Here is a 13,595-nt window from a genome sequence, read left to right as displayed (position 1 = left end):
TTAGAACCACAAATTCAGTTTCAATCAAAATATTGTTCAACTTTCCAAATGTGTACTACTAACTTTGGAGGCCTTTACATGAAAAGGCAGAGTCAGCCAAAGAGAATTCTACCTCTGAAAAGCACTTTGCACATGATGATAAATGGAACATACACTAGAGATCCGCATGTGCCTGTGTGAGCATCAGGAAAAGCACTTCCAAACATATTCTGAATCCCAATCTCCAGCACTTAAACCTTTTGCACATAAAAATGCCAATTTATATCCGACAAGACACAGATTCTACACATGATCAGTCCATGTCTATCTTATGAGACTGGAAATCATATGTTTATGTAGAAAAAGAATCTGAGACACTCTACGAGGGACAGCAAAATCTACTTTCATCAGAGAAGTCAAAGAGGTCAGTAACCTAAGGATATTAAGCAGTTGCCAGAGGGCTAGTAAGCAACAATGGAAAATCCTGTGCATGGCAAAATCATTTGACGAGGTTTCAAATCTGAACTGGATAGGAAGGTTGATAAATGATCCCACATACCCCTCTTGAATTTTTTTTATACTGTTGAAAGACACTGTGTTCTAGAAGCACACTTCATCCCTTTTTTTTGTATGGAAGAATGCTGGCAGTTTCCTCAATGCACGCAGTCACAAGAAACTTTCCCATCAAGTGTGCAAGAAAACCCTGAAATTTGTGGAGATTGCAAACTTCAGGACTTGGAAAAAACTCTAAATAAAGTTACACAGAAATTGAGAATGTATGGGTAGTTATTTCTGCTGGAGAACAAAGAATTGTTAACCAGACATCCTCTTACTGAACTTTGCACAGTAACATGCAGATGTGTTTTTTAGTAATAGCTGTCAAAAAGCAGGATAAAACCCCAGAAAGTGCCAGGTTTAAAGGATGTTTGTGTGTTTGAGATAAGACTTGGCAACTAGAACTCTAAAATCTTAAGTATTTCCATCTATGCATAGGCCCATGTTAAAAGAATAAAACAGTAAGTTTCAACCAGAAAATGTTAACCTTCTTAGTCTAATAACTTATCTAATAACAAAATGGAGGTTGATGACAAATACACAAACTATTTCTTGCTTTAAAACCTAGTCCTACAGTTAGCAGAATTTCAGGATAGAAGCAATTGTTTATTTTTGGCAAACAAATAATATTGGTAATTCCAATAAAGTGAAAGTCAGAAAGCACAATTAAAAAACTAACAGTTTATGGCAACTGCCACTTATTCACAAACCTGAATTCTAGAAGGAGCTGAAAATACGTTAGTTTTTTTCTGATAACTCCTCACTAAGTTACATCTATCTGCCAGAGTAGCATTTCAGGAAATTTCATTTCCAAAAGTCAAAACGAAGCAATGACAAAGGAAAAGAAGAACAGTAAATTGGTATTTTGTTTTGCTATAAAATTATATGGCAAAGATGTTTCATAGCAACTAAAGCAAATGCAAAATTCACTTTAAATATCAGTATCTATAGTTTTATATTTTATTTTTTTGTTCATTCATCTCCTCAGAGTATGACACTGGCTTTACTTTTGGCAGAGGTAGTTAGAACAAAAAAAACCATCTGTTTTATTTTAACTGATATTTTTCTTAACAAAATTTCTTCACAAAAAGTATCTACGTATCAGTTTGTAAATATTGGTAGTTTTGTGTTAGCAGATTTTTCTATGGGTATTGATGGTTTCTTATCACATTGTTCATTTGCCATTTTTTTCCCTGCAGGAAAGAAGTCTCCCCAGCTGCCTGGAGAACACATGCAATTTCAGAAGCATGCAAGTGTTTTCAGCAACCAAACTGTCTTGGTGTTTTTTCAGGGGGAAGGACAAAAAAAAAAAAAAAAAGATTAATTTATCTGACAGGAAGGACAGACATCAGACAGACAAATTTTTATTTTCTTTCCTATACTTTCTCAAAATAGAGGGCTGGTAATCTCTCTGAACGATGGTAAATATAGGATAACTTGTTTTCTTGGTGATCAAATTAGATGGATTGAGCTTCTACTAAGAACCTTCTAGACTTGACTGCCCCTACTGATGTTGTCAGAAATTCAGTTCCACTGACAGAAGGGAGGGGTGGAGTTGTCCTTTAAATATATTCATGATATTCCACCTAAGGAAGACAAGAAGCCATAATGGATCTAAGGATATGTTCTTATGCTGAAGCACCTGAAGGAGGAATCGTGTGATTCTTGTACCTTCTGCAGTAAATATATTTATTTAATCAAAATACCGAGATGATGTTTTTATGCCAATTTATCATATTGTGATAACTACCTTTATTAATTTCTGAAGTTCTTATTTCTAATTTTCAAATGCCTATGTTAACTTTCATGGCTTTTCCTCAACAGGCCTCAAGTTGCTTTCTTTAAACATTAAAAACTTAAAGGACACTAACACATTAACTTTTAAGGGCTTGGGCTGATTTACTCCCTCAGAATTGAATCTTAAACGTGACTGTACAAATTAAAAAGCTTACCAAGTGGCTGATGCAGCCTAAAATACAGGTTATGGCCAGAGGCATGAGTCAAACTCTGAAATCAGATGTGCATTGAAAAACAGCACCAGAAGGGAGAGTAAAGAATTTTTACATTTGATAAATTTATCCTGAAGAAACGCTCAACACAAAGCAGGACAGGAAGACTTCCAGAAGACAGTCATCTCCTTTGGCAACAAGCAACAAATCAAAGTAACTCAGGCGGGGTTACAGATTCACAGTGCTAACAAGCAATAAGCCTAGAAGAATATTAGTGCAGTGCAAGACGGTGAGCATTTTTGAATAAAAAAGCATTATTTAAATGGTTACATTTCCTCAGGCAGTGATTTCCAAAGATGTAAGCAGACGGTTTAAGAAAACCTACCTCAGGCTGTATAGCTTTAAATACTGGCATATCCATCAACGTTATCTGACTCTGAAATAAAGACAGAATTTTAAATCATGTAATATGAAGAGCTAACAATGACATATTTCCATCTGCCCTTCAATAACTACGAACCATCCGCATGTTCCTCACAGACCAGAACTGACCAGCCTAAGTTTGGCCCCCTTGCTTCAGCCTGATACACGAGCACAAACACCCCATCCTGAGAGGCACCATGTTACACTCTGGTTGTCCCCCGCTGAAGAATTTCAGTACCTGTGCCAGTCTAAGGGGACAAACCTGTGCTTGAGAGTCTTCCTCTTATGTAATAAAGAGTCTGGACAGTAACGGCAGGAAGAATTATTTCACACAGAGAACAGCATACATTTGACATTCACTGGGCTGAAAGGCAATAAATTATTATGTGTTAATTAGTTATGACTGGAATAGGCTTTAAGGGAATCATACAGAGATTTTCAGTCCCAAAGACACACAGTTAAATTTCTGGTTTCTCTGCAGGTTGGTAGGGTCTTTGTTTTGCTCATGGCTACAGCTGGCAAATGGGACTGGAGAGAAAAAAGCAGTTTACAGAAGTTTGGAATTGAGAGTTAAAAAATATGTTACAATGATATAAGGGGGTGTGGCTACATATAGGTATGTTTTTAAAGTGTAGCACTAAATCAAGACCCTCATCAACAAGCTTCCATCTCAAACCAACAGCAGCTGGAATAGAAAACTGATGAGCCTGAAGTTACGAGCAACCTTACCTTGACTCGATCATTTTATAGATACATTTCCAGGTTAACCACAAATGTAGGACTACACTCTATGTTCTGGGCTGTCTTTGGACTTAATATTCATACTGTGATGAAATCAGACATATCTATTTTCATACCATTTTACAGTCCTGTCTAATTGTGGCTCTGTTAATTTCTGAAGGCAGTCCATGGCCATGGATCATCTGAACTTGGACAAACAGGAATGATTTTTAACTGAGTTGATGCAGATTTGCCATCCAAGTATTTTTATAATTTTACCTAACAACAGCTCTCATCTGTGTAGTGTGTATTAGTGTTCAAAAAGACCCACACAAATCTGTTCCAAAGCGACAAACTTATGGGAATAAGGTAGGCCTATCTCCAAGACTTTTTTTTGGCAAACAGGTATTATACAAACTTTTGCCAAATAACAAAACATCATTTTGATGCTTAGAATGTTAATGAAAACATTCAACTATGTACAGTAGCTTTTATCCTCACTCCTTCCTGCTCTCCAGCAAGTTAACATGCAAATTAAAAACAAGGGGCAAGGGACAAGAATTGCACTGAATGTTTGCCAAAACTGCAGTTCTGTTTTCGGTTTAGCACTGAAAAACTGGTATTAAGGAATGCCAATTGTTTCCTCTCTACAACCTTCTTCCTTGCTTTTAAGAAACTGATTTTTCTGAGAAAATAATGTTTCAGCAGAAAAGATGAGTATTTGTGGTTTCAGTTAAAAAAAACTGAACCAGACTGTGTTTAGTGGGCGTGGTGGTATTAAGTCAAAGGTTGGACTTGATGATCTTGCAGCTCTTTTCCAATCTTTAGCAGTCTATGATTCTATATGTAACATCTTTAAACCTATTCTAGGATTTTTAAAACACTAGTAAAAATTCAGATGGCTTCACATAGGAAAACAAATATGCTGTGTCAGGTCAGTACCAAGTAATTAAATGCCAAGACATGTTTATTTTGTTGAAGTTGATATAATCAGAAATTTGCTTTCAAGAACACTGGAAGTTCATTTAAAAATATTTTTTTTAAGCAGAAAGTTTTATAGATTTTTTTTTTTGTACCCTGCAAGCCTTGAATGTTATACAAGCTTAAATGCAAAAATAACATTTCTACTTACAGCAAACTCCTCAGGAGTTACTTTCAACACATCAAATACAACTGCATCGTAGCTTTTATTGGCATAATCTGAACTTCGCCCTTCCAGAGAATCTGAGCTGCTACTACCCTACAAAGAAAAAATAGTAGGCTTATCTGCAGAATGATGAATTGCATCTCAAATTCAGAAAATAAATATGTGTAAAAATACTAAGTAATGACAACAAAATGTATGAAATTCAGACACCGAATTATAAAATTTAGTTTAGGACTGTTCACTAATGTTTCTGACTTTCTTCTGCAGACTTTAGTGACATACAATTTTAGCTCTACAAAATTTCCAGCTTTAGTAAACCACTTTTAAAATCACAAACTAAATAAAAGAGCTTAATATTTAAATTAAATACGCAACGTAAAAAGTGGGTAGATCCAAGTCAAGCTGCTCTATCCATAACTTTATAAACAAGGGAAAAATTGACACATCCTGAAATTTAACTGGGAAACTACTGATCAGGAAGCCTGACATTTGCGCTGGTCAAACCCAAGAAGAGAATAAAGGGGCATTAGCAGAAAGGCAGATAGGTATGCTTCATCATGAAAGTGCGAAGTCAGCATTCAGAAAGAGAAGCACTGCCTCAGTATCGACAGACGTGTGGGTAAAGGATCAAGATTAATACAGTCTTGTTAGACTTCCAAAGATTTTTCATGTGGTTCGTCACTCCAAAGCCATTAAGCCCTAGCATAGACTGTCCTTGCAATGATAAAAAATTATTTACAAGACAGTTGTTACAAGAACTAGAAATATGTTAATCAGCAGAGAATTATGCATAGATAAGTGATGTTTATTATATATTCAACAACCTGGAAAACAGTGTAGAATTATTGCAGACTATGGATTTTCATTTTATTTATTTAAATGTGGAAAAAAACCCCCAAAACTGGCAATGAAAAACTGAAAAGGGCCTTCACAAGATTTGACTAAGTCTGGAAAAGGAAAGGAAAAAATATATAATTCATTATGAATATGCTCCTTTATAAATCCATGGTGCACCCAACTCTGGAATACATATGCAGTATAAGTCTCCATTTTAAAGCTGGAAAGAAGTACCACCAATCCCACATTTAAAATGTGGGCTTTACTGGGCAAGCTTTACCGTAGCTGATTTATAATATTTCATCATAATATTAGATGAAAGTAGAAAAACCAGAAAAGCTCAGTGGGGGCAGTAATTCCCAAGCAGTGCTCCCTTGCCTCTCATGGAGCTGTGCACTGCAGTTCAACACAGAATGAGGCAGTTTCTGGAAGCAACACAAAAAAGCTACATGGTCTGCAAAGGATACAAAAGGTTAACGTGAACAAAATCTTAGAGCACTTTTTTACTAGCAGACTAGTAAATTGAAAAAAAAAAAAAAGAAGAAAAAATGCAATTGGATATTTCTGGCTCAATTTTGATGGTACATTACGTTGCTCTTAATTGAAAAATAATAAACGGCTGCTCTAAGTTACAGAATGACAGGTCAAAAATGCTATTTAAAACTAATCAAAATGAGTAATCATCATCAACAATGACAAAAAAAAGTGTCTGTGAACACTAAGAACCACGGAGTGTTCTAAAATTACTCTGCTGTCATGCCAGTCCTTTTTCTTACAAACGGTGTGGCATTTGACTAGTAGTGGAAAGGGCTTCTGCAAAAGCTGAAAAGCCAAAATTTCCAATTTGATATAGGAGCTAATAAAATCCAAGGAACTGTACCTCTGGAGTGGCAGAGGTGACCATCACATTGGCCATGAAGTCATTCCTTTTATACATGCTCTCCCCAAGACACAGGAAGTTTCAGCTCAGCCAGCACTGGTTGAAAACAGAAAACAGAAATTCCTGCAAAGCAAATGTATTTGGGGAAATAAATAAACTTTATAAAAACACCACAACACACACACACACACACGCACAAAAAAACCCCATCCATAAAGGAGATTTCATTTTTCTTTCTCAGAGCAAAGAACTTATGAAACAAGATTATCTCAGGAGACAGATTCTCTTTTCTTTTCCAGGTACCAAACTGTAAACGAGTACAAGCAAATATCGCTAAAGTCACGCCAAGTCCTTATCCCTACTTCCACTCATCTCAAGAATTATGGGGAAAACAGAATATTGTTTATCATTGTCGCTGAATTAGGTTATATATGAAGTCCCTGCCAGGCAGTATGCATCCAGAAACTGTAGGCTACCAAGAACTGCTTACACAACTACCAAGTCAGATCAAGCTCTGGTTCTGTTTACACTGAGCAAACAAACAGCAGGGTGGTTTCATCATTCCCTATGGCACACATAGATGAGTTCCATGGCCACCACTGCCACTGACTCCTGCACATGGACTCTGTCAGCAAAATCCGTAGTTGCTCAAATATGCAACTAGGGATACTCTGCCGCATGTCCCTCTGCATCCTTGCTCCTCCCCACAGCACTGATTACACCAACAGGAAAATGCTGGAAACGCAAACAGCTGAGAATAAAAAGAACCTCTTATTTACCCTCTTTAGAAGGATTGAGGTCTTCACTTCTCAACCCTACAAAGACAAAAACCAATTCTCCCCACTGTCTCACATGAAACAAGGCAGTAATGGTGCTTCAAAGAATGCCAAAATCTCCTGTTAGACAAGTCAAGAAGCAACTTCCTTTATCTTGTGTCCTGATAAAATTAACTCATATTTTGAGCGCTAACAGACTGCAAAGTATTTCTAGGTCTGGAGTTGCTCCTGTTAATAGTCCTTAGAGATACTGAATTGGAAAGCAATTTTGCAGATGTAATTTCTTTAATATGTGGCATTTACATCAGGGCCACAAAAATATACTTATGTCCTCCTTCCCTGCCTTTTTGACTAGGCTTTCCAGTGTATGGGGGCTCCAAAATGCTCCAAAAATGGGAAGAAAAATCCCATATGTGAACTTGTATACTGCCTAAATTCAGTTTTACTCCAAATTTTAATGTTCATTATATCCAAATGAGACAGAAGTGCTCTAATATCTGAAACCAAAAGCACCAATGTACTTTTGCCTTTCAACGTTCAGTACATACAATAAAGCTTGCAAGGCTAGAAACTTTCATTCTAGAAAGCATCGAAATAGATTTTTCCCCCTAAATGTCTCAAATATAACACAAGCATTAAAAATGCACTGCTTTTTCCTATGTGTAGAGGTTTCTCCAAGATCTACATCTATAAAAAAAATACTTCTATACACACCCATTTGCTTTGCTGCCTTGAGGAAAGTCAGAGAGAGCAATTATCCTTTTATGTCAAATCCACCTAGTCATTTGAAGTATTTCTACACCTGCTATCACAGAAAGGATCACTCTGCACACAGAGTAACACAGGAGCTAATACTAAGCCTACTGTAACAAGAGGCTGTCAGACAACATAAAGATATTAAAAACAATGCTCCCCCCCACACTTGCAATATTTCCCTCCAACAAGATTTAAAAAATTTCTGAAATTCTGAAAATTATCAAAGGTCCAATATGTTGGCAATAAAAAGTAAAAAGTTAGTGAAATGATATATAACTTCTTTTCATAGCTTTTAATTCTTACAATTTCTTTTAACTTGCTCAGGTTAATAATTAAAACTATGCATTACACAAACAGTGCTAAAAATCAAAACAAAGAAAACACCCTCTCTGTTTGCACAGAGGGTTCACACGCACACTGCAGATCTCATTCACAGTCTGCCAGAAACAAAGTGGATAAATCAGGATGCAAACATACATACCACCAGAGGTTGTCTGTTCTTTGCCAACTTAACAAACCCATTTAGATATGTAGCGCACTCTGAAGCAAAACTGAAGACAGTGCAAGAACAACTAAACTGGAAAAAAACCAAAAACACCATCAAAATCAAGCACAGAAGTAATCCCTATAGCCATTATTTTAACAGCATTTATCAAATTTTGTTATCTATGCCACAGAAGTGACACTCTCCAAAAGCAAAAATGCAAATTTCACATTGCTGTTAGTAATATGCATGTAATGCAATTCAAGTGCCCATAAGTTCATTCTCAGTACTAGTTACCCAAGTCACAAGAAAGTCACTGAGACTCTTAAGCACAGATATCACCTCTGGCCAAGGAAGTCTCTATGGCCTAATTTCTGAATGCTAGCAGAGCAATCTGAGGAAGTTATTGACTGTTCACACTCCTCTCAGCAAATACAAGAAGAACCATGTCAGCAACCACTGATGGTCGTTGTTCTTATTGATTTTCTTATTGAAGGAAACAATACTGAGCTAGACAGCCTTCTGATCAGCCCTAGTTCAGCCCTTCTGGACTCCACAAGTTAACTGGCTTAGCTGATTTCAAACCCCATTTGCTTACTATTTTCATTAGTTGGTTATGGTTTTCCTAACAGCACTGAGTCATGAACTGAGAGCTGCAGCATCCTTTTAGGAAAAAATACTTCAGTATTCTACCAAAATATAACTGTTCTTTCTTAAGCTTAAATTAGCTGGACAACTGGTTCAGTGAACATAATTAAAGAGCACTGGGTCCCTGCCTGGGCATGGATAAATTTGGTTAGAATCAACGAAAGTTACCAGTTGGGTTTGCTTTTATTTTTTTTAAAAATAAATTTAGAGCAGAATAGAGTTCCAGTTGGAAGGGATGTACAATGATCACCTAGTCTTACTGCCTAACTGCTTCAGGGATGACCAAAAGCATGTTATTAAGGGCATCGCTAAAGGCTCTTAAACACTGACAGGCATGGAGACCAACCACCTCCCCGGGAAGCCTGTTCCAGGGTGTGACCACTCTCTCAAGCAGAGAAATGCTTACTGATATTCAGTCTGAACCCCACCTGGTGCAGCTTTGAACCATTCCCTTATGGTCTGTCCCTGGATCCCAGGCAGAAGAGATCAGCACCTCCCTCTCCACATCCCCTCTCAGGAAGCTGAGAAGAGCAATGAGGTTGCTACTCAAGCTCCTTTTCTCCAAACTAGACAATCATAAAGCCCTCTGCTGCTCCTCAGAGGATATGTCTTCCAGTATTTGGTATCAGGAAGATTAGCTGTCATCCATCAAGATGAGGGAATGAAGAATACCAAAAGCGTCCGCCTTCCACAAGACCAACAATGTACTACTGCACTTCATTGGCAATGCCTAGCCTAAGGACACATTTACAACAGACCACATAGAGCTCATTTTCAGTTCTGAATTGTTTTTCATCATTGCATTCATTTTCCTCTTTCTTCACTCCTAAACTATTCCTCCAGATGTTCACCATTACAACCTTTCTTTCCTTGATGAACAACAAACAAAGTCATACTCAGATGCTGTAGGGGTAGAGTACAAATGGCAATATGCTAGCACAGCTAACGTACTAAAAGAGGAAAAGGACTTTATTATGAAAACAGAATCAAACAATAACAGGGTTATATTTCTGCCTCTGTGCTTGCAATCAGCTGCTGATGTGAAACTTGTATCACCAGCTACATCATGTCCAGCTTCTGCCCAGAGGCTCTTAGGGGCAGGCTGGGGAAAGTCCAATCTTTTTGTTTTATTGGTAATAAAGACCAAAAGGCAATTAGCATCACAGTATCTAAAACCACGCACTGCTTGTTCTCCATACCTAGATATTACATACCATTTCCCCCTTCACACTGTTTCTTTTGTTTAGTATCATCATTTTAATATTAAAACCAGAAAAAAAAGTAAATTCAAAAGGATTTCAAAATCTTCTGTCTGCCACCAGAGCCCTTTCACCACATATGCTTCATGCACAAACACAGATCTGGGACTGGACAGTGGAGCTGTGTAAACCCTCATAATGCTTTATAGGAAAAAAGCTCTTTTAATTTCTAAAAGTCCTTTTGAAGTAATTCAACATTAGACCTTGATGGACATCTTGTACAACACGAAAAATGCCTGAATTTAGATAATAATTTTCTACTAACACATTATTAAGAAAAAAGCAATCAGGCTACAGAAGAGTAGTCATGTAAATGTGATGTCTTTTTAAAGATCCTTCTAGGAAAACACTCTTGTGTATTTTCAGTATCCACTTCACCTGAAAGTCCCTAATATAGTTCATTATGCTTTAGGCAACAGTACCACCTATAGATAAAATACACCATGGACAATTTAGCATGCACATTTTTTCATACACATCCTTTTCTGAGAAACTTGTTACTATAGTTTATGATGAATAATGAAAATTTAAGGGAAATAAAATTCATAATTTAGTACATAAATCCCTATATTGGGGATAATGGAACATGAACACAAAGAGGAGGAAAGCAATTCTGCATGTCAAAGGAAACAAAGTGAAAAATATTTCTATGTTAACAGTAACTACAAAAGCAATACATGTCCTCAAGAAAAAACAAATATATAATAAACCTCCCCCAAGTGAAGAACCCAATACCATCTTGATCCATATCAAGACAAGAGCTGCAGCACTCTCTCCAGCCATGTCCTCCCCCAACAGTCACCACCCTTCATAAGTTGGCAAACTTGCATAGGTTAGAAGGCCAAGAAATATGTTTAGGGAAGTTATACCTTAAGGTAATCTTCATGAAACAGTTACAGGAAAAGAAAATTATCTTAAGTTCTCTATCAGAAGAGAACTGACAGACAGTAATCTCTGCGATCTGGTATCAAATGTAAGTGAAAATATAGAAATACCTGTAACTTCAAATACAGTTGCATACTTACAGTGGAATAAGGCAGCTGTGCACTCAACCCATTTTGGTGCACACCTCCATTAGTCCTTTGCTGGGTCTAGCTCTGGCTATTCAGCAGGTTTATCTCTTGTTTAAAAGCATGACATTCCTGTAAATAACAGGAAACAGGATTACAGTGACATTTGCTTTACAACTCAGTTCTTCTCAAACTGGGCACTGTTCACCTAATACGTGTACTCTGGTATTTTTGTTTTTATCTCTCCTCCTCAACTCTCACGGCTAGTCCCCCACTCTAGTTTCACTGGTATGTGACAAACTCCCAAACAAAAGAAAAGAATACATCACAGAGGAAAGAGTAACACATTATGAATTTCATAACTAAATATACTCCAAATATGTGTCTGTAACTCCCTCACTCTGTCAATTGCTACATTCATATATAAGGTCTCTGAGGCAAAGAATATCTGTTCATATTTTAGAGAGAGACCAACACAGATTTCATTTTTTTCAATAATCAGTAAGACAAGGGACTACATACGCTCTATTTTGTTGGGTTAAGAACAACAGGCCGCAGACAAAGGGTCTGATGAACTTCCACAATCGAGAATTTCAGCAACGGTTCCTTCTCCACTACCTGCCAAAGCCCCAGACTGACCAAAGCCTCCAGGAGCCAGACCAAAAACTGCCTGAAGTGATCTGAAAACAGATCTCAGCCAACCAAGGCTCTCAACAGGACCTGCACAGTATCATCCACGTGATATACAAATAGTTTTCAAATGTATTCCTAAAGACCGCTGGAGGTGGCCAACCCCAAGTGGTTTCCATCTGCTCCCCCCACACCCCACACCCGTACCAAGGCTGTTTCCACTGTCCGCCGGCCTCGCACCGCGAAGCACCAGCCCCATGTGTCCGCATGGAGCACGCTCCGCCTCACCGCACCGGGCCGGCCTCGGAGCCCCCGCCAGCGGGCAGCGCGGGCAGCGCCGCACTGGAGCGTCATCGCCCGGCGGGTGGGGGTCCGGGGCCCCGCCGAGAAAGGCCGCGGAGCACGGCGGGCGCCCGCGGAGTGGGAGGCGCCGCCCGGCCCTGCCAGAGCCCGGCGTCCTCCGCCCGTGCACCTGCCGCGCCCCGCAGGAGGCGGCCCGGGCCCGGCACGGCCGGCGGCGATAGGGCTGCGCCTCGCACCGCCCCTCGGGGGCCCGGCAGTCGCCGGCCTCCTGCAAGCGGCGCCCCCGGAGAGTGGGCGCCCGGCCCGGCCCGGCGCGGCCCGGCGCCACAGAGCTGTGCCCGCAGCACACGCCCGAAGCGGGGACGGCGGGCGGGCGGGCGAGGGGCTGCGGCGGCCGGTCCCACCTGTCCTGCCGGGCACGCGGGGCTCGTCCGTGTCTCACCTGCTCGGGGCCAGCTGCCTCCAGCGTCGCCCACGAGCCCTCTCGGCGCAGGGACGGCACCGGGGCGGGGGTGGAAGGGAAGCGCCCTCAGCACCGCTCCCGCCAGCCCGGCCCTCGCCGGTGCCGGTGCCGCTCCCGCCGCCGCCGAGGACGAGGCCCAGCCCGGCGGGGACCGCGGGGCGGGGCTGAGGCGCGCGGATTGACGCGCGCGCCAGCCAACTGCCGCCCCGCGCGGGAGCGCGCGCGCCAATGGGCGCGGGCGGGGCGGGAGCGCGCGAGCGCAGGTGCCGCTGCGCCGGCCTTGGCCACACCCGCCCCGCCCGCGCTCCCGGGCGCCCTCTGGCGGCCTCGCCTGCGGCTTTCCGGGCCCGGCCGGGCCGCGGGGCCGGGGCAGGGTCGGGGGAGCGGGGCCGGACCCCGCACGGCCCGGGGGTCCCGCAGATCGCCGCGCCCGCACTCCCTCCCGCCTGAGTCCCAGCCCCTAGGGCAGGGTCAGAGAAGTGCCGTCCATCCGCTCCCCTCGCGGCAGCACCGGCTGTGCCTTGCCCTTCCTATCGACGAACCTCTGGGAACCCCCACACCGAACCCGGGCCCGCGTTCAGGTCCGGACGTCGATGCTCCAGGTCCCGGCAGTGAAATGACAGAATAGTATGTGTTCTTCCAAGGCCATTAAACAGAGCTTTGTGGGCCTCTTGAAGATACTTTATTGATACTTGGAAGATACGAGGCGAAAGAAAGGTGCGCTTTTCGCTGATTGACAGCTTCTCTAAAAGCCCCGTTCAGGGTACAGTGTGCTC

The 13,595-nt window shown here is 41.1% G+C and overlaps 1 protein-coding gene across 3 annotated transcripts in view; it reads right to left on the bottom strand.

Annotated features, from left to right (window-relative positions):
- The window catches only part of RALGPS1 (Ral GEF with PH domain and SH3 binding motif 1), a 78,984-nt gene extending 66,042 nt beyond the window's left edge, over positions 1-12,942 (bottom strand). For 2 of the 3 annotated variants that reach the window (XM_039384673.1, XM_027727052.2), the window contains exons 1-6: positions 12,799-12,942; positions 11,439-11,555; positions 8,504-8,599; positions 6,491-6,613; positions 4,759-4,866; positions 2,869-2,919 (exon numbers count right to left, since the gene is read on the bottom strand). In XM_039384673.1, the coding sequence (XP_039240607.1) occupies positions 2,869-2,919; positions 4,759-4,866; positions 6,491-6,547 (216 nt within the window). In that variant the 5' untranslated portion in view covers positions 6,548-6,613; positions 8,504-8,599; positions 11,439-11,555; positions 12,799-12,942. Of the gene's footprint in view, positions 1-2,868; positions 2,920-3,168; positions 3,271-4,758; positions 4,867-6,490; positions 6,614-8,503; positions 8,600-11,438; positions 11,556-12,798 lie in introns of those variants that run through there. The other variant, XM_027727054.2, reaches the window with a different exon arrangement.
- Between the last annotated feature and the right edge of the window lie 653 nt (positions 12,943-13,595).

The sequence above is a fragment of the Pipra filicauda genome, unplaced genomic scaffold (assembly GCF_003945595.2).
Source record: "Pipra filicauda isolate LSUMZ 115617 unplaced genomic scaffold, ASM394559v2 scaffold100_size2392355_pilon, whole genome shotgun sequence".
In the NCBI taxonomy this organism is placed as follows: Eukaryota; Metazoa; Chordata; class Aves; order Passeriformes; family Pipridae; genus Pipra; species Pipra filicauda.
The sequence above is the reverse complement of the archived record's forward strand: the minus strand, read 5'-3'. Positions and strand labels throughout refer to the sequence as shown.